The 19,990-nt window shown below is 46.7% G+C and overlaps 1 protein-coding gene across 1 annotated transcript in view; it reads right to left on the reverse strand.

The window, feature by feature from the left end:
* The window catches only part of LOC115480953 (disintegrin and metalloproteinase domain-containing protein 10-like), a 261,843-nt gene that overhangs the window by 49,850 nt on the left and 192,003 nt on the right, over positions 1–19,990 (reverse strand). The window contains exon 15 of the mRNA XM_030219937.1: positions 15,331–15,494. Within this exon, the coding sequence (XP_030075797.1) occupies positions 15,331–15,494 (164 nt within the window). The remainder of the gene's footprint in view (positions 1–15,330; positions 15,495–19,990) is intronic.

Genomic DNA, 19,990 nt, shown 5'->3' on the forward strand with positions numbered 1-19,990 from the left:
GTGATGGGAGGCGGGACTGGTGGTTGGGAGGCGGGAAATACTGCTGGGCAGACTTATATGGTCTGTGCCCTGAAAAGGACAGGTACAAATTCAAAGTAAGGTATACACATATGAGTTTGTCTTGGGCAGACTGGATGGACCATGCAGGTCTTTTTCTGCCGTCATCTACTATGTTACTATGTTACTATCTCCTCTTCCCTGACCTCCCCTCCATCCATGTCCAGCAGCCCTCCTCTCTCCCCTGCCCTGCCCTCTATCCACCCATGTTCAGCAACCCTCCTCTCTCCCCTTCCCTCCCCTCCATCCATGTCCAACAATTCTCATCTCTCCCTGCTCTCCCCTCCATCCATGTCCACCAACTCTCCTCTCTCCTCTGCCCTCCATCCATCCATGTCCAGCAACCCTCCTCTCTCCCCTGCCCTCCCCTCCATCCACCCATGTTCAGCAACCCTCCTCTCCCCTCTAGTCACCCACCCATGTCCAGCAACTCTACTCTCCCCTCCATCCACCTATGTCCAGCAAATCTCCTCTCCCCTGACCTCCTCTCCATCCATGTCCAGCAGCCCTCCTCTCTCCCCTGCCCTCCCCTCCATCCACCCATGTCCAGGAACCCTCCTCTCACCTCTAGTCACCCACCCATGTCCAGCAACCCTCCTCTCTCCTCTAGCCACCCACCCATGTCCAGCAACTCTACTCTCCCCTCCATCCACCTATGTCCAGCAAATCTCCTCTCCCCTGACCTCCCCTCTATCCATGTCCAGCAGCCCTCCTCTCTCCCCTGCCCTGCCCTCTATCCACCCATGTTCAGCAACCCTCCTCTCTCCCCTGCCCTCCCCTCCATCCACCCATGTCCAGGAATCCTCCTCTCACCTCTAGTCACCCACCCATGTCCAGCAACCCTCCTCTCTCCTCTAGCCACCCACCCATGTCCAGCAACTCTACTCTCACCTCCATCCACCTATGTCCAGCAAATCTCCTCTCCCCTGACCTCCCCTCTATCCATGTCCAGCAGCCCTCCTCTCTCCCCTGCCCTGCCCTCTATCCACCCATGTTCAGCAACCCTCCTCTCTCCCCTGCCCTCCCCTCCATCCACCCATGTCCAGCAACCCTCCTCGCCCCTCTAGCCACCCACCCATGTCCAACAACTCTACTCTCCCCTCCATCCACCATCCACCTATGTCTAGCAAATCTCCTCTCCCCTGACCTCCCCTCCATCCATATCCAGCAGCCCTCCTCTCTCCCCTGCCCTGCCCTCTATCCACCCATGTTCAGCAACCCTCCTCTCCCTTGCCCTCCTCCATCCATACCCAGCGCGATTCTCCTCTCCGCTGCCCCGCCTCCATCCATCTGGGCAAGCGGCGCCCTGAGTCTCCCCTTCCTTACTATCTGCCCCGCACCGCCCTTGGGGTTTTTAATCTTTAATGTACCTCCATCCCAGCGCTGGCCGCGTCATTTCAAAGCCCACCCTGCCCGTCTCTATTCTTCTCTCCCTTCGTGACATGAGTTCTTTCCGCAGAGTCCCGCCTTCTGACATCATTTCCTCGAGGGCGGGACTCTGAGGGAACGAACTGACCTCATGAAGGGAGAGAAGAATAGAGACGGGCAGGGTGGGCTTCGAAATGACGTGGCCGGCGCTAGGACGGAGGTACATTAAAGATTAAAAACCCCAAGGACGGTGCTGGGCAGATAGTAAGGAAGGGGAGGGAAGGGGAGACTCACGGCGCCACTCGCCCGCCCACCCACCCAGAAATTCTGACAAGCGGGTGGCCGGCCAAACCCCCCCCCCCCCCGGACGCCTAATGCTTTCCTGCTAAGGCTGGGGAGTCTTAGCCTCCCCAAGCCTCTTATACCGGGCGCCTATGCATACAATGATACAGGGAAAAGGGAAGCCACTCATAGGAACACTCTAGGCTGTACCTTACAGCACTCAGGGAAAAGGGGAAGGAAAACCACCTACAGGAATACACTCTAGGCTGAACCATTCAGCCCACAAAGGAACTAGGCTGTACCTACAACATACAACAATTCAGGGAACACACTAGGCTGATTATACAGCATACAAAGGGAAAGGGAGAACTATCTAAGGAATATACGAAGCTGGCCCCACAACCCCCAAGTGAAAAAGGGAACTGCTAAAGGGAAAAAACAGGGCAGAGCTACTCAGCAGACAAAGATAAAGAGGAGAGGAAGCAAACAGAGGAAGCTGCCTTGATACGCACAGACCAGAAAAGGAACGCTGCTCCCCATACACAGAAGACAGCTACAGCAAACAAAGTGGAGTGGAGGAGTGGCCTAGTGGTTAGAGCACTGGTCTTGCAATCCAGAGGTGGCCAGTTCAAATCCCGCTGCTGCTCCTTGTGATCTTGGGCAAGTCACTTAACCCTCCATTGCCTCAGGTACAAACTTAGATTGTGAGCCCTCCTGGGACAGAGAAATATCCAGTGTACCTGAATGTAACTCGCCTTGAGCTGCTACTGAAAAAGGTGTGAGCAAAATCTAAATAAATAAAGAGAACTAATACAAACAAACAAGAGCAAAATACAAGGACGGGGGAGGCAGAACCACAGGGAGCAGAGAAGAAGATCAGCACAACAAAGGGAACATCGAGGGAGAGAAAGTTAAACAAACAAACTGAAATGACTCAAGGCACAAGCTTACCCCAGACTGCACTACGTTAGAGCAGGAGAAAGCAAACCAGGTGTGGGGAGTGAGGCAATCAGGCTCAAGCTGGGAATACCCAGAACACACACACACACAACACACACACACACACAGAATAAGCAAGCAAGAGGAGAAAGAAAGGCTAAACTCCAAGGAGTGACCACGCACAGACTGGCTTCAGCAAAGCAATCAGAGCAATCAACACTAAAGCAATGATTGCAGGGGAAAGGCAGACTTAAATGGATCAGGCTTCTGACATCTGCTGGCTCAGCCCCTGACAAGTCAATCAGGAGAGAGTCCCAATCATTCCCCTACCTATCCAGCAGAATCATAACACTATTCATGTTAATTGCTTATACATTGTTCACCATGCTATGGAAAAAATCTTGTTACTCCTGCTACACCGCATGTTGATGATTTTGTATCTGTTTCTATTGCTGCCTCTTCCTAGTGTTCTCTTATCACTTCCTATTTTTCTAATTTTCTTCCCTTTCTTCAAGGTTTCTTTCTTGAACTCCTTGGTTTTCTGGCTTTTTTCCTTATTCTCTTTTGCTCTCTCCCCTGTTTTCACTCTATGTTTTAGAAATTGTTCTCTGTACCTTTTACTACCAGAAATTATGCTTAATGAAATTTCTACCCTGATTTATTCTACCTCTCAACTTACCACTCCCACACCCTACCACACTTCCTTGCTGAAGAACCTGCCACTACCTCAACTCTGGTTTTGCCTCCCTATTCCTTTTAACTGGGAGCCAAAAAGAGGGAAATATGTCTATCATTTTAGCTATAAGCTATAATGTTTTACTTCAGGTATACTGTATTACTTCCCATCCCCAATCTCTCTTTTCCTATCAGCCACATGAAGGAATTTCTGGTTGGTCACATGCTCTGATGGTGAAACTGTTGCTAAGACAACTCAGATACCTGGTATATCCTGTTGCAAAAGTGATTTACTGAGAAAAAGTATGGCAAGGACTGATTGCAAGCCTCCAGCACATATGAAAGTCCCAAATACAAGTCTCCAGCCCATATGCAGCACCTATGATTCGTCCAGCACCTATGATTCGTCCAGGGTAGAGGAGAGGTGGATGCTCACCATAGCATATAAAGCCACGCTTCAGACAAAGGAACTCTGAAAAACTACATATACTTGGAGAGAGTTTCAGATCCGTCCAATGGTCTATGGTTTTTCCCGAAGGGAAATATCTAAGAATATTTCTCTTTATTTCTTTCTTTATTTCTTTCTCTGCTTTCTCTCTGTTCTGTGACCTTTGTATGGGGAACAATCTCTTCTTCCTTCTTTTTCTCTTCTTTATATAATTAGTCTAATTACTTATAATTACCAGAGGTACTGATGTTAGATTTTGTAAGTTTTGTTATAACTTTACAACTGATGTCAGATGCTGTGATGGTGGGTGAGTAATTAAAGACTTTTAATTCTCTCTAATTCCTGTAAAATTTTTTCTATAATATTTTGTGATATTTCATATGTTTTTTACAGAATAGCAAACCAAACGCAGCCTAATACAAGGGGCACATGGACAGATCATCCAGTTGGAACTCCGGCTGCGGGGTACCTCATTGATCCCCCCTCTCTCCAGAATTGTTTAACATCTACCTTAGTTCCTTGAGCAATCTTCTTCTTGAGGGAGGAATCACCTTATTATCATAGAGTACTGGGAGTAATTTTGGATTCCAACCTCACATTCGAAAAACAGGTTGCTGCTCTGAGAAAGAAGATCTTTCTAAGGCTCAGGCAGTTGTGTGTGATCAGGGCCGGTCTTAGCAAGTGCGGGGCCCTATGCAGACCAATTTGGTGGGGCCCCATCCTAGCCCCACCCCACCATAGCCCCGCCCCCACCCTAGCTCCACCCCATTGATAAAATTATTCCATTTTTAGAACATTTTTTTATTTATGAAATTTCAAAGACAAATGAAGCTAAACTTGTACAAAAAACTGATTGAAATAATAAGCACAATGCTATCATGAAACCTCCCCTCCCCAGAAATTATTCAGTTCAAGTCCACTACAATTAGTAGTTCCAATTCTCATAACAAAGGAGAATAAAGGAAAAATATTAAGAAAAGATTCAGTACTTTCAAATTCCCCTATTACTCTGTAACCCATATATGCAATAAAATAAAAATGAAATGAAAAGATATACAATAAAATTAAGTGATATGTAAAATATAATGTACAATATAAAAACATATAGACCACCAAGGTATTAAAATTGTTTTAAAATATATACCACAACTCTCTGACTCAAGAAGACTCCGACTCTGTCATCCATAATTGTCTGACAACACACAGAAAAAAAATAAGTAAAAAAAAAAAAAGTCACAATTAATACCTTATACACCAATATACCAGCCATACGGAAAATGCAGATTATCAACAATATGAAGCTAGCAAGGGATCATAATATCACAATTCTCATGTAGAGCCACAAAACACCCTTTTAGAGATAGTGTGTCATGATTTAGGCTATACACCCTTTCCGATGTTTGGTGCCACCTTAGTAAGGCCAACACACATTCTCTCCACTGCAAAACACTATACACAAACGTGTGCAAAAACACACTCATAACCTTCACAAACCATAAACAGCACTAATTCCAAGGACAGGACGAGCTACAACCTTATGCGTGGTGTGGAAAGGCAACTGTAATTACACCGGGCTCTAAAACACCAGTGCACAACCTAGTGAAAAAAAACAAACAAAAAGGGCTGCAAACTATACGCTAGCAGAATACTGTACCTTCCTTGATCACACCTGAAAAACACATGAATGCAAAATACTGAACTGGAAAGTTACCTCAAGAAGTCAGACTCAGTATGTAGCAATACTACAAAAATTAAAACTTACATGAAAAATATCACAGATGCACATTTCCAAAAACTAACATATTCCAATTAATAAATCCTGAATAAAATAGTTTTTTCTACCTTTGTTGTCTGGTGACTTTGTTTTTCTGATCATGCTGGCTCAGTATCCGATTGTGCTGCTATCTGTCCTCTTAACTCCGTTTCCAGGGCTTCCTTTCCATTTATTTCTTTACTTTCTGCCTTTCTTCTTCATTTCTTGCCCTACATCCGTAAGTAAAAGCTGGGTCCTCCGCAGACTTGACTGTCCAGTGGATCCAGCTTCTGCCTATTTTCTATATCTAGTTGCACTTTATCTCCTCTCTTCCTTTTCCCTCACCTCATCTCCTTCCTCACTCTTCCCTCGCCTCCATCCATGTCCAGCATTTCTTCTCTCTCCTCCATCCACCCATGTCCAGCGACCCTCCTGTCCCCCCTGCCATCCATCTATGTCCAGCAACCCCCCCTGCCCCCTCTGTCCTCCCCTGCCATCCACCTATGTCCAGAGACCCCCTCCCCTCCATCCACCCATGTCCAGCGACCCTCCTGTCCTCCCTGCCCGCCCCTGCCATCCACCTATGTCCAGAAACCCCCTCCCCTGCCATCCACCCATGTCCAGCGACCCTCCTGTCCCCCCTGCCATCCAGCAACCCCCCCTGTCCCCTATGCCCTCCCCTGCCATCCACCCATGTCCAGCGACCCTCCTGTGCCCCCTGCACTCCCCTGCCATCCACCTATGTCCAGAAACCCCCTCCCCTGCCACCCACCCATGTCCAGCGACCCTCCTGTCCTCCCTGCCCGCCCCTGCCATCCACCTATGTCCAGAAACCCCCTCCTCTGCCATCCACCCATGTCCAGTGACCCTCCTGTCCCCCCTGCCATCCAGCAACCCCCCCTGTCCTCTATGCCCTCCCCTGCCATCCACCCTTGTCCAGCGCCCCTCCTGTCCGCCCTGCCCGCCCCTGCCATCCACCTATGTCCAGAAACCCCCTCCCCTGCCATCCACCCATGTCCAGCGACCCTCCTGTCCCTCCTGCCATCCATGTCCAGCAACCCCCCGTCCCCTATGCTCTCCCCTGCCATCCACCCATGTCCAGCGACCCTCCTGTGCCCCCTGCCCTCCCCTGCCATCCACCTATGTCCAGAAACCCCCTCCCCTGCCATCCACCCATGTCCAGCGACCCTCCTGTCCCCCCTGCCATCCATGTCCAGCAACCCCCCTGTCCCCTATGCCCTCCCCTACATCCACCCCATGTCCAGCGACCCTCCTGCCCCCCTTGCCAACTGCCATCCACCTATGTCCAGTAACCCCCCCCGTCCCCCCTGCCCTCCACCCACGTCCCGCGACACGAGTCTCGTCGTTCCCCTGCTGCTCTCCCTCCATCCAGCCACCTGAGACATCTCCCGTCTGACCCCCCCGACCCGCCAAACGACCCTCTTCTTTCGCCCGCACCTCAACTGACCCGACCCAGCATTTAAAAAAACCTTCAAGCGGCGGTGCCGGTGCCTCGCGTCTGAGGGCAGAAAACTCGCTTCGTCGTTGGCCGGCCTTCCCTCAAGTCCCGCCCTCTGATGTAACTTCCGCTAGGGCGGGACTTGAGGGAAGGCCGGCCAACGACGAAGCGAGTTTTCTGCCCTCAGACGCGAGGCACCGGCACCGCCGCTTGAAGGTTTTTTTAAATGCTGGGTCGGGTCAGTTGAGGTGCGGGCGAAAGAAGAGGGTCGTTTGGCGGGTCGGGGGGGTCAGACGGGAGATGTCTCAGGTGGCTGGAGGGAGGGAGAGCAGCAGGGGAACGACGAGACTCGCGACGTGGGTGGAGGGCAGACGAGCGTGGTCGGCGAGGCAGAGGCGAGGCACGCCGCGCGGGGCCCCCTTAGGCGCGGGGCCCTATGCGGCCGCCTCGGTCGCCTCTGCCTAAGACCGGCCCTGTGTGTGATCAGGTCTTCTTTATGGAAAGAAGACTTTAGAACTCTGGCACAGGCTACACTACTCTCTCAACTAGATTACTGCAACTCCTTATATTCTCAGATCAGCTGTAAGTTGAAAGCCCAACTACAACTACTCCAGAACACAGTGGCTAGACTAATCTATGACTTAGGTTGGTTTGACAGTATTTCCCCAAAGCTGAAGAAGCTACATTGGCTACCTATCACACAGCATATTAGATTCAAAATGATGTGTATGGTTTTCAAGGCTGTTTTGGGGTCTAATCATGCAGAAGGGTTGATAGACTTGCTGAAGTTCCCTCACTCTATGAAAAACCTCTGTTACCATTGGACTTTAACATTGAGTTACCCTTCCACAAAAAATGTTAGATTAAAATCTATCCTCGAGGGAGTCACGTGATATCGTGCTAGGAGAGCGGGCATAGGTGGGAGATGACCCGGGCCCGGATCGCGAAAACGCACCCTCCATGAGTTTTTTCTCAGTGTTTGAACCAGCAAAATAGAGGCATAGGCTCTGAAAACCTGCGAGGTGGTGGTAAAGAAGATCAGTTTGAGCCTCCAGCATGTCTACAAAGCTACAATGGTGGGAGAAAGAGAAAGCATTGCACAGCGAGCCCAAGATGGTGGCTGGAGAAGATCCCAGAGGCTCCTCTGTAAGTTCCGCATGGGTGGCCGAAGTTGTCTCTGAGGTGAAAAAGGCTATTGCAGACTCTTTGGACAAACGACTGCAAGAGGTGGCAGACAAGTTAGATCATGTGGATGGAAAACTGGAGTCCCTAAAGGGCAAATTTTCTGCATACTGTCAGTGCGTTTCAGATCTAGAGGACCGAGTGCAGCAACTCTCCTCCCTGAACACCACATTACAAGATAGAATGCGATCACTGGAAGATAAGGTGGATGACATTGAAAATCGTTCGAGGAGAGGGAACCTGCGCTTGGTTGGACTCCCGGAGAGTATTGCAGAAGTGGAATTGAGACAATTCTTGGAGTTGTGGCTGGTTTCTACTCTGTGGCTGTAGTCGGCAGTGGGTCCGCTCCGTATTGAGTGGCCAGCGTTGATCACGGTCAAGATCCTTTAACATCTTGCAGAGACCATCTGACAAAGTTAAGTTTTCAGTGTTTTGAGCAGTTCATTAAGCAAGCTGTTTATTAAGTTTATAGTTAACACACTACATAATGGAGGTTTTTGCCTATGATGAAGAAGTCCCGCTCCTTTAAGGTTATTTATTAAAAAACCTAGGAGCTTCTCAAGGCTTTTTTCCTCCTTCTCATCTGAAGTGTGTCCATGATTTTGAGCTCCTATATTGTTTGTGCGAATTGGCAAATTGAGGAACTCCTCTTCCCCATCCAGTTTTGTAGTTTATTTCAAGAATCCAACTTTTTAACATGGTATTATTTCCTAAGTGGTTGTATGTCCTTCAATTATTGCCCCCCAAACTATTAAAACAAGACTTGGCTGTTTTACAAAAATTACTGTCTCGTTTTTGCGAGACTGAGCAGAAACAAAATGTGCCTTTTAAGTATCTAATTGGTTCCTGGAGATATGGGGGTTTTGGCCTTCCAAATCTACGTTTATATAATTATGCTTGCCTGCTTCAGCACCTGGGGGATTGGATACTAGAGGAGCAAAGCTATACTCCGCGTATGTATGAGGCGGCTTTTTATTCTCCTTGGCATGTTCTTTCCCTTTTGCATTCCTCAACGGACCATCTGCCCTTATGTGTCCATCGTAGCGTAATTTTTCAGTCGTTAAGACAGGCGTGGTGTTATTTAGTTCCACTTCTTGGAGGTCAGCCCGAGATTTCGGATCAGCTACCAATTTGGGGTAATTTGCAGTTCTCACCACGGCAAGATAATGTGAGTTTTAGACGATGGGCGGAGAAGGGCTATTTTCTGTTATAACATGTTTTAGATGGGCAAGGCAAGATGCTCTCTTGGAGTATTTTGTGCGATTGGGGGGTAGTAGAGATTAAAGATTTTTTGGCCTACAACCAATTGAGGCATTCTATGCACTCCCTGGACACGCTCGCATTGTTGTCCTCTCTAGGGACATGTTTACAGACATTTTTTGATAAGTTTCAGGATGAGGGACTATCAATGTCTGGCCTATACAAAGAACTGCAGACTATTTTGCCATCTCAACAATATGGGGATCTTATTGCTAAATGGTGTTGGGATTTGGGGCTGCCAGGTACTTCCTTTGATCTGTATAAGCTCATTAAACGTATTCCAGAGATCTCGGTGAGTGCGGAGCTGAGGGAGTGTCAGTTTCGCACATTACAAAGAGCATATCTTATGCAGGAGCAACTTTTTAAGATGGGCGCGATTGAGTCGCCAACATGTCAGAAGAGCAAACAAGGTCAGAATTCCTTCTTTCATGCGTTTAGAGGTTGCCTGAAAATTAGTAGCTTTTGGAATGATGTATCTTGCTACCTTACTAAGTTGTTGGGACGTGCGGTTCCCTTTTCCCCTGCAGGGTTCTTGCTAGACAAGTATGAAGCCTTCTGTATCCAAAATCGGGTGCAGGTATTGTTTCTTGGTAAGGCAGGAGTGATGGGTATGAGAATTATTCTGGGGGTGTGGGTTGGTGAGGAGGCCCCTTCCTTTTGGGCTTGGAGGAATCAAATGCATGCATTGATGCTCCTGGAACGTCAGGATGCTAAGTGCTCACCCAAGCGTTGGAAAGTGTTTCTTGAAGTGTGGGATGTGTACATTCGGTCTCTTCCGCATAGGGCCAGGAGCTTAATTCTTAATTCTTAGCTCAATATGACTCTATCTACTCCAGTATGTGGTGCGAGGAGACTCCTTCCAGTACAGACTTATTGTGAATGAGGGTCTTGGGCGCCTAAATAGGGTTGGGCAGCGCACACAACTTCTTTTCCTTTTTTTTTTTTAGTTCCGTAGGTGTTGTAACGCACGTTAGGAGTGGATTATAAATTAGTATCCAGGGTTGACTGGAGGGGATAGAGGGGGAGGGGGGTTGTAGAGAGATTATGGGGAGATTTCTGTTCTTGCTTGGTTAAGATTGTTCTTGTGGCTGGGTCAAAGTGTATAAACAATTTTTCCTTAATTTTGGAATTTTGTAAGAGGGGGTGGGATGTGGGGTTGGGTCGGGTGGGGTAAAAAGTATTAAAACTGTTGGTGATGAGCTCCTTAATTGGCACTTATTAAGATGGTGTTGGGTTTTTTTTTCCTTACTTGTTGGTTGTATTTTCCATTGTGTCATCAATAAAAACTGCTGAAACTAAAATCTATCCTCGAAAGATCATTCCCGTTTCAGGTATCATGTCAATGGAATGCACTATCTCTGCTTCTAGAGACACAACCTTCATATACATGATTTAGGAAGATGCTCAAGACCCATCTATACAATAGTTAACCCTGTGCTTGCACCGAGATTCTAGGCTTTCTGTAACTCTTCCCTCAAATGACTAGATCTTCTTTTTTGTAAACTGCTGCAAATCCAACTCTGGAACAATGGTCGGCATATAAGAACCAGATAGAATAGGTCGACTGAATTCCAGTTTTGGCTTTGGCACTGAAACCAGCCTGAATTCCAGGTTTGATCACTCTTCGGTTTTGGACGAAAATGTCAGTATATTATCGGCTGAAACCATACCTCATCCCCCCATGACCACTCTTTGCCTGCCTCCCCTACCACATACACCGCCAGAGCAGCTACCCCAACCAAAACAACTCCACCCTCCCACCATCCGAGGGCCCACCCTGGACCTTCCTTTAAATGCCCTTGTGGTTTAGTGGCCTCTTCTGGGCAGGAGGATCCCCACTCGCTCCTGTCCCTGCTGGTTTCTTAGCTAAAATGGCTGCCGAGACTTCCCAAGGCAGTTTCATGAGACTGAGGGAGGTCACAGCATGATGGTTTCAATCTCAAAATGTCTTCTGGGACCTCCCTTGGTAGTCTTGCATTTTGACACAGGATCCTCCTGCCCGGAAGAGGCCACTAGACCACCAGGGCATTTAAAGCTAGGCCTGGGGAGGGCCTTTGGGCAGAGGAAGGGTAAAGAGGGTGACCAACCTGGCAGGACTCACTCTCTCTGCCAGGGTGTCAAGGGTGGTGACCCAGGAGGACCCTCTCTCTCTGCTGGGGGTAGGGGAGGGGAGGATCCAGTTTTGGTTTCAGCCAAAACTGAGTGGCAAATGTCGGTGCTGATTCGGTTTCTGCCACCCTTTACCATACGGTCCATCCAGTCTGCCCAAAAAAGGCAAAGCAGCACCTGTCACTTTGTGCAGGTTATAATCATTCATGTTTAAACACTGGTTGGCAATTTGTCATCATGCCAACCATATATAGGTAGTTAAATATGATTCACCCCTTCAAAAAAATGTAGTAGATTTCTGAGGCAAGATTTTGCTTGGCTAAATCCATGTTGGCTTTGTCCCATTAATACATGCCTATGTATAAGTTCAGTAACTTTGCTCTTTATAATAGTCTCCATCATTTTCCCTGACATCATCAGGCTGACTGGTCTATAATTTCCTGGATCACCTCTGGAATCATCTTGAAAAACTGAGATTATATTGCTCCCCTTCCCCCAAGCTTCAGGTACCACATTTAACTTTAAGGATAAGTTACAAATGACTAATAATAGATCTGCAATTTCATTTTTTTAGTTGTGTCAGTATTCTGGGATGTATACCATCCAGTCCAGGTAATTTGTTTCTTTTTAGTTTGTCAGTTTGTCCTACTACATCTTCCAGGTTTACAGAGATTTGTTTCAGTTCCTCTAACTCATCACTAATAAATAGTCTGGTCAATATTCAAAGTGATTTAACTAGGCAGGAGCCTCCTGTCCAGCTAAATTGCCTGTGCCTGCCTAACTGCTGATATTCAGTGGCACTTAACCAGACAGTGGTGCTGAATATCAGCACTAACCGCCCCTGCCCTGTCCGGTTAGTGCTGGGATGGTCCAAGGGTGGTGCCTGGGCAGAGCAGCCAGTAGTTAACCCGTTGGTACCAATATCCACCCACTATCTAGTGTTAATATGTGTTCTAGCTTGAGACCTATCCACTGGAATGGTGGTGGGCCAAGCTACGCAGCTCAAAACAGCTGAAAAGCACTAACTAGGCCTGATAACCAGCTGATGGCCTTATAGCAGAGAGCCTGCAAGAGCAGGACTGCTTGGTGAGTCTTAATGAAACCTGGTACAACTTTCAAATTGAGTGTAACACTTACGATGTAGAAATTAATGACAAAATGGTAAAAGTTTGGTTCTTAAAATGGAGATTGTCTTTATAAAATGGCTCCCTGTATCACAAGATATAAAGACACAGATCTCTCTCTCAGGATTAGGAAAGAGGTTTTAAAAGTGTTGAAATTGGCACTATGAAGCAATCTTTGAGAGGAGGGGCAGGTGGGCACCTGACCTGCGGTTAAGTATGATTCAGAGATGAAGCAAGATTAGAGAAAAAAAGTCCCTCTCCATAGACTTGTATGGGGACCAAATACTATATAAGAAGTGGGCATCAGAGCTATCGTTGGAACATTTTCCCCAACGAGTCTTGAAGGAGCGAAGCTCTGGCCGGTTGAATCCAGAATCTATCCTATGAATGTACCAAACTGAAGTCCTGATTTGGGTGAGAATAAATACACTATTTCTGTAACTAAACTGTTTCTGTCTTTGTTTCAATCTATTCTCTCTCTTCCACCTGTTTTACAGAATAACACACACACGTAAGATTTCTCACTTACATATATTTCATATATTTCATAGATTTCATGTGGGAACATAAATGGCCAAAGATTCACTTAGATCCAAATAGACAGAAAGCTGTGGTCATGGGAATTAGATTTGAACTGCGCCTTCTGTTCCCTCCCCAGCGCCGATACCCATGGAATGGGGTGTCACTGGAATTCAGGGAGGCGGTGATTAACAAGATCTTAGAAGAACAAACCCTCTGTACACCTCCGTGGGGAAGGGTCCTGCGGGGGTCTAGAGAGGGTTAGATAAAAACACTAGTTAAATAAGCAAAAAGACTATCCTAACTTTAGCCATGAGCTAGCCGGACATCTAAATATTGGCGGGTGCCCAGCTATTTTCTAGGTAATGACATCGGGGGGGGTTCCAGTACCTTACTAGTCCAAAATGCAGCTACACGATGGTTTAGAATGAAGTAACAAGTACAAATGTGACAAAGCTTCACAAGCGCTAGCCAATTGATCCACTTGTAAAGGCTCAAATACAGTTACTACTCAATGTTTTTTTGGGGGGTGAGAAAAAGACCTCAGAGAACTGTCAAAAAGTCATATGAGTTTATCTTGTTGGGCAGACTGGATGGACCATGCAGGTCTTTTTCTGCCATCATCTACTATATGTTACTATGTGCTTTTTGCACTGGAATGTTTCTCTTTCATCGATCTCAAAAACTCCCTCTTTTATATAGTCAGATGCTATCAATTATCATGCACTACCTCTTATACTTAAATTGTACATTGGCATGTCTGCATCAAGTATAAGAGCATTGCAAGTAATCCAGAATGCGGCTGCTGGAGTTTTAGTGGGACTATCAAAGTTCTCTCATATTTCTCCAGTGCTTGAGCAGTTGCACTGGTTACCAGTGCAACAAAGAATACACTTTAAGGTACTGATGATTGTACACCAAACGTTGTATGCTGCTGCACCATATTATTTGAATGAGCTTTGTCCTTCTACCAGCCAAGACGGGTATTAAGATCAGAGCCTGCCAAACGACTGTCATCAGATGAGGTAGTGCGTTTACATTACGTTGACACAAGGGCTTCTGCATTTGTGTTGGTGGGAATTTCATTATGGAATGCTCTCCCTGTACAGTTTTGCCTTTGTGATAGTCTTCTGCAGTTTAAAAAATTGTTGAAGACTAAGCTTTTTGTGGCTGCGTTTTCTTTTACTATTTTTCTGACATTATGGGGACTTTGTCGTAATGTGTTCTGTTCTGTATTGTTTTGTGCTATAATGTGTAATGGATTATGGATGTTTTTGTAAACCACCTCGTTTTAGGTGGCCTATAAATTTTAAAATCAATCAATCATGCTAAACAGTCGACTTATTGTAGTGATCTAACAACACCATAAAACCAGCACTTATCTTTTTCTGCCCAGTGGGGCCACCATTTCACTTCGGTAAAGCTTCCTCAGGGGCTCCACTAATTCACCATTCAAATTTTCTTATTCCCTTAATTTCCAAATGGCTAGCAGGGCACCTGTCTAAATATTGGCAAGTACCCAGTTATCTTCTGGGTAGTGACATCAGAGGTTTCCAGTACCTTCCCTCATCCCCCAATCTGGATCCCCTCTCCCTACCACCCCTAAAGACAGGGAGCCTCTGATGAGGCCCCACCTCTGTAGGGCCTACCTTGGATATGCCCACCTGATCCTGCCTGTTGTGGCTTCAACCTCTAAATGGCCACTGCAATCTCTATCGGCAGTTTCATAGTACCTGCTAGTACAAGGCTGCCACTAGAGGCTGTGGTGGTCATCTTAAGACCAGAGCAGTGGCTGACAGGAGTGAGTGGGCATCACTCATTCCTGTAGGAATCCCTAGACCACCAGAGATAACCAAGGTAGGCCCAGGGGGCCTCACTGGGAGCCACTTCAAAATGGCTACCATGATCTCTAATGGCAGTCTTGTGGTAATTCTGTAGAAATTTGTCTCCATTCCCCAAACCAATCTAGCATGAAAAACATTTAGTAATTACTCAGAACTCGGTCCTCTCTTTCTGGCTGAAGCAAAGCAGGCTTTGATATAACTTGCTCCACCCAGCAGGTAATTAATTCATTTTTACCTATTGTAAACCATGGTTTCAGGTCAAATTCAGAATTGACACTCTAAGCTGGGGTGAATTTGTCACTTGTACTCACCGGAGCTCCGAGACTATGACCAAGTTCATGTGCTAAAGTAATATGAATAAGTCTAGGAGGTAAATAAGTGCCATATTTCTGCAGTGTGATCAGTCCTGTGTTCAAAGATGCCTCTGACCCATCTTTTAACTTGGCATACTTAGAGCAAATTCCTCCAGAGTTTCCTGAAATAAAAGAAAGTAATCATTCTGTAAAAATGAAAATGAAAACTCCTACACAGCTGAAAACAATACTGAGTTTTAGAAAGATAGGGCTGGAAGGAACTCAAAAACGTTTTCTAGTTCACTCTCCTATGCCTCCAGGAAGGATCCACTGTGTGTAAGCCATGCCAGATATGTTTATACAATGTATTCTTTATGTATTAATCTGTTTATTGAACAAACATTGCACAAAGCAACAACATTCAATCTCCTGTAATAACAACAATCATGTATATCAATGAAGTACAATAGTCCTTTCATTTTATTATTCTGCCACCATCTCCGTTGTGCCATTAGCACACTATAGGCCCTGGGACACGTTGAGGGTAATACTCAGTCCATGGCAGTCAGCGTTTTTTATACCTGAACATTCAGTGCCAGGCCACGCCCAGATATTCAGATCAGTACTCGGAAAACTACCTAGATAAAGTTAGGACAGCTTTTTTGCTTTATCCAGATAGATACCTGGTTAGTGGACTGAATATCACCGTTAACCTGGTAACTCTCAGCTCTGCTTTAGCTCCATCCTGGACTGCCCTGGCACTACCCGGATAGTGCTGAGATGGTCTGTCTGGATTTTCAGCAACATTATCCAGTGAGTGGGACTTATCCTGGTGGGAGCTATTCCCCTACTAGATAAGTCCTGCTGAGTACTGATCCTGTTGTTTCTATACCCTGTGGCCCAGACAAGGTCCTTCACACCATGGGAACACAGTCTAATGCCCCCCTCCCCAACAATGACTGATTGCCTCATACCAACACACAATGCACAATCCTTGGCCATTTCCTATCATTAACTCTCCTCCTCCCTCCCCAAGCAGATTCAGATCCAAGTCCCTGTGCTGGGCATCAACAAATCAAATGAAAAGCTTAACAGTGAAGCAGAGTCCCTCAGTACCCATCCACCTCTATCCAAAGGTATTCAGAATGGCACTTCTCTCATGAGGAGAAAGACTGGATATAGTCCTCTCAGACACATTAAAAACCATAACAGAGACTCCATCATCTCCATGGAAAACTTGTTCTGGGAGTTGGCTATTCTTACAGTTAGAAAGCCCTTCTTCCTAGGTAGCTTAAATCTTTCCTTCTGTAATATAAACCAGTGACTTCTTGTTCCATCTACAGTGACGATGAAGAACTGATCATCATCTTTTTAAAACCTGGCTATTTCAACAAGCCTTCAATATTACCTAAGGCAGCAGCCCTGATTGCTGTTCACCTGTCAGTATTGTAAGAAGGAAGAGGCTGTCCTACCCTGGTTAGGCCCCTAGAGGGCGTAGTTCCCCTAAAATGTCCAGGGAGAAGGGCTGGGTGAGTGCTGAAGGGAGCCAGTATGGGGAGGTATAGCTGGAGGTCGCTAGGACCGGGGCGAGTCCTGGAGGATAGCTGGAGGTCGCTAGGACCGGGGCGAGTCCTGGAGGATAGCCGGAGGTCGTTAGGACCGGGGAGAGTCCTGGGGATAGAAACAGGTGCAGCAGGTTATGGGCTGGGTCCTGTTTGGCTATTAACCACTTATACTCCTCCTGAGCGGTGAAGGGAGAGAAGAGCTGGCAGCTGAGGAAGAGGGCTGGTAACTGAAGCAGAGGGATCCCCATGAGAAGTACTGGCTGAGCCCTATGGCCTGGTGGTGAAAAGACTGTGTCTGGAACAGTGAAGAGGTACTGTGTGTCCCAGCTGAAAAGCCTGTGTGTCTAGAACAGTGAAGAGGTACTGTGTGTCCCAGAGGAAAAGCCTGTGTGTCTAGAACAGTGAAGAGGGACTGTGTGTCCGGGGACTCTGTGTCCGGGGACTGAGTTAGTACTGAGCCCAAAGGGATGTGTGAGAGGGCTCAGGGGGAAGAAATCTATGGACATTGAACTGTGCAAGAAGAAATGTTTAAAATGGAAGATTGCACTGAGTAGGAAGAAATGAAATGGTTAAGCTGGAAGAACTGTTTAAGCTTGTGAAAGTGTTTTAAGCTAAAAGAAGTGTGCCCCAGAGGCTGGAATAAAGATGTGTATGAAATAGCCTGAGAGGTGAAACCTGACTGTGTTTGCTTTTTGAGAAGCAGGTCACCCTGAGCAGAAAAGGGTGGTAGATTAATTTGCATAAATCTGCATACTGAGAACCAGCTCACCCTGAGTGAAAGAGGGACCTGGGATCCTGAGGTGGGAGCTTCATCATCACACAAGCCTCATCAGTTTCACAGTATATATTCCCTTCCTCAGACTTTCCCTGTTCCCCCCTCCACTTCTTCCCTCGTCGTTTTGTCTTTGTAGTCTTCTCTTGGTGTGTTTGCAGTGCTTTCCTATCATGATTAGTAGTTCCTTTTATTAAATTTTGTGTTATTGTAGCTCCTTGTGACTCTGGGTAAGTCACTTAACCCTCCATTGCCCCAGGTACAAATAAGTACCTGTATACAATATGTAAGCCGCATTGAGCCTGCCGTGAGTGGGAAAGCGTGGGGTACAAATGTAACAAAAAAAACCCCCACTTGGATCTGTCAGTTAGGCCAGGCAGTATAGAAAGTCTCAAACATAAACGTAAATATTTTAAAACTACTACCATCAATATTCAGTCTTGTCTTACATCTAGCTCTCTTCTATTTACAGTTCTGTATTTTATTCTGTATATCCTTGTCAAGTCATAAACTGTGAAGCTCTAAAACTGGATACAGGAAGGACAGCGATTACTATATGCCGCTGGCAGTGGCCTCTTCTCTTTACTGTGGCCCGCCTCTCTGATGTAACTTCCTGTTTCCTCAGAGGCAGGCCACAGTACAGAAGAGGCCGGTGCCTGTGGCAGGGCAGCACAAGGGAATTGCCGCTGCCGCTGCTGCTTTTTGAAAAATGGGGGAAGAAGGTAAACTAGGGGAAGGGGGTGAAAGAAGGAAGGGGGAAGATGCCAGACCTTGGCCCAGGGGGAGAGGGAGGATGGCAGCATCTCAGTCCTGCCTCATGCCTTGGGTTACCCCTGATCTCCCACTTAGACTAAGCAAGTTACTCCTTACAGACTTCTAAAAACATAGAAACATGACGGCAGATAAAGGCCATATGACCCATCCAGTCTGCCATCCTCTGTAACCCCTAATTCTTCCTGTTCCTAAGCGATCCCACATGGTTATCCCATGCCTTTTTAAATTCTGGAACAGTCCTCGACTCCACCACCTCCACGCCTCCACCACCCTTTCTGTGAAATAATACTTCCTTAGGTTACTCCTAAGCCTATTCCCTCTTAACTTTGTCATATGCCCCCTCATTCCAGAGCTCTCCTTCATTTGAAAAAGGCTCTCTTCCTGTACATAATGCCCTTCAGATATTAACGTTTCTATCATGTCTCCCTTCTCCCTCCTCTCTTCCAGCGTATACATGTTGAGGTTCATAAGCCTGTCCCTATAATTTTTGCATTCAAGACCACTTGCTAATTTCGTAGACGCTCTCTGGACCGACTCCATCCTGTTTATATCTTTCCGTAGGTGCGGTCTCCAGAACTGCACGCCAGTACTCCAACTGGGGCCTCACTAGAGACATATACAACAGCACTATCACCTCCTTTTTCCTGCTAGTCATGCCTCTCTCTATGCACCCAAGTATTCTTCTGGCTTTGACCGTCGCTTTTTCTACCTGTTTGGAAGCTTTAAGGTCATCAGACACAATCACCCCCAAGTCCCGCTCTTCCTTCATACACTGAAGCACTTCACCTCCTATACTGTACCATTGTCTCGGATTTTTTGCGACCCAAGTGCATGACCCTGCATTTTTTGGGATTAAACAGTTGCCAAATATCGGTCCATTCCTCCAGCTTCGCTAAGTCCTTCCTCATGTCATTCACACCTTCCAGGGTGTCCACCCTGTTGAAGAGTTTAGTATCATTCGCAAAGAGACAAACTTACCAGACAGCCCTTCCACAATATCGCTCACGAAGACGTTAAAAACTGCCAGCCCTAGGACCAATCCCTGCGGTACTCCACTGACAACATCCTTTTCTTCAGAGCAAGCTCCATTTACCACTACCCTCTGTCTCCTACCATTCAACCAATTTTTAACCCAATCAGTTACTCTAGGTCCCATACCGAGGGCACTCAATTTATTTATCGGTTGCCTGTGCGGAACTGTGTCAAAGCTTTGCTGAAATCCAAGTATACCACATCAAGCGCCCCTCCCACATCCAACTGTTTGGTCACCCAGTCGAAGAAGACAGTCAGATTCATTTGACATGACCTGCCACTAGTGAAGCCCTGCTGCCTCGGGTCCCGCATTCCATGTAGGTTCAAGAATTCTCACAATCATCCTCTTTAGAAGCGTTTCCATTAGCTTACTCACCACCAAGGTCAGACTGACAGGTCTGTAATTCCCAACCTTCTTCTTACTTCCACTCTTGTGCAAATAGGGGTTACCATATGTCCGGATTTACCCGGCATGTCCTCTTTTTGAGGACATGTTTGGGCGTCCGGATGGGTTTTGCCAGTCTGCCTGTTTGTC

This window comes from Microcaecilia unicolor, chromosome 11 (genome assembly GCF_901765095.1).
Source record: "Microcaecilia unicolor chromosome 11, aMicUni1.1, whole genome shotgun sequence".
NCBI classification, from domain to species: domain Eukaryota; kingdom Metazoa; phylum Chordata; class Amphibia; order Gymnophiona; family Siphonopidae; genus Microcaecilia; species Microcaecilia unicolor.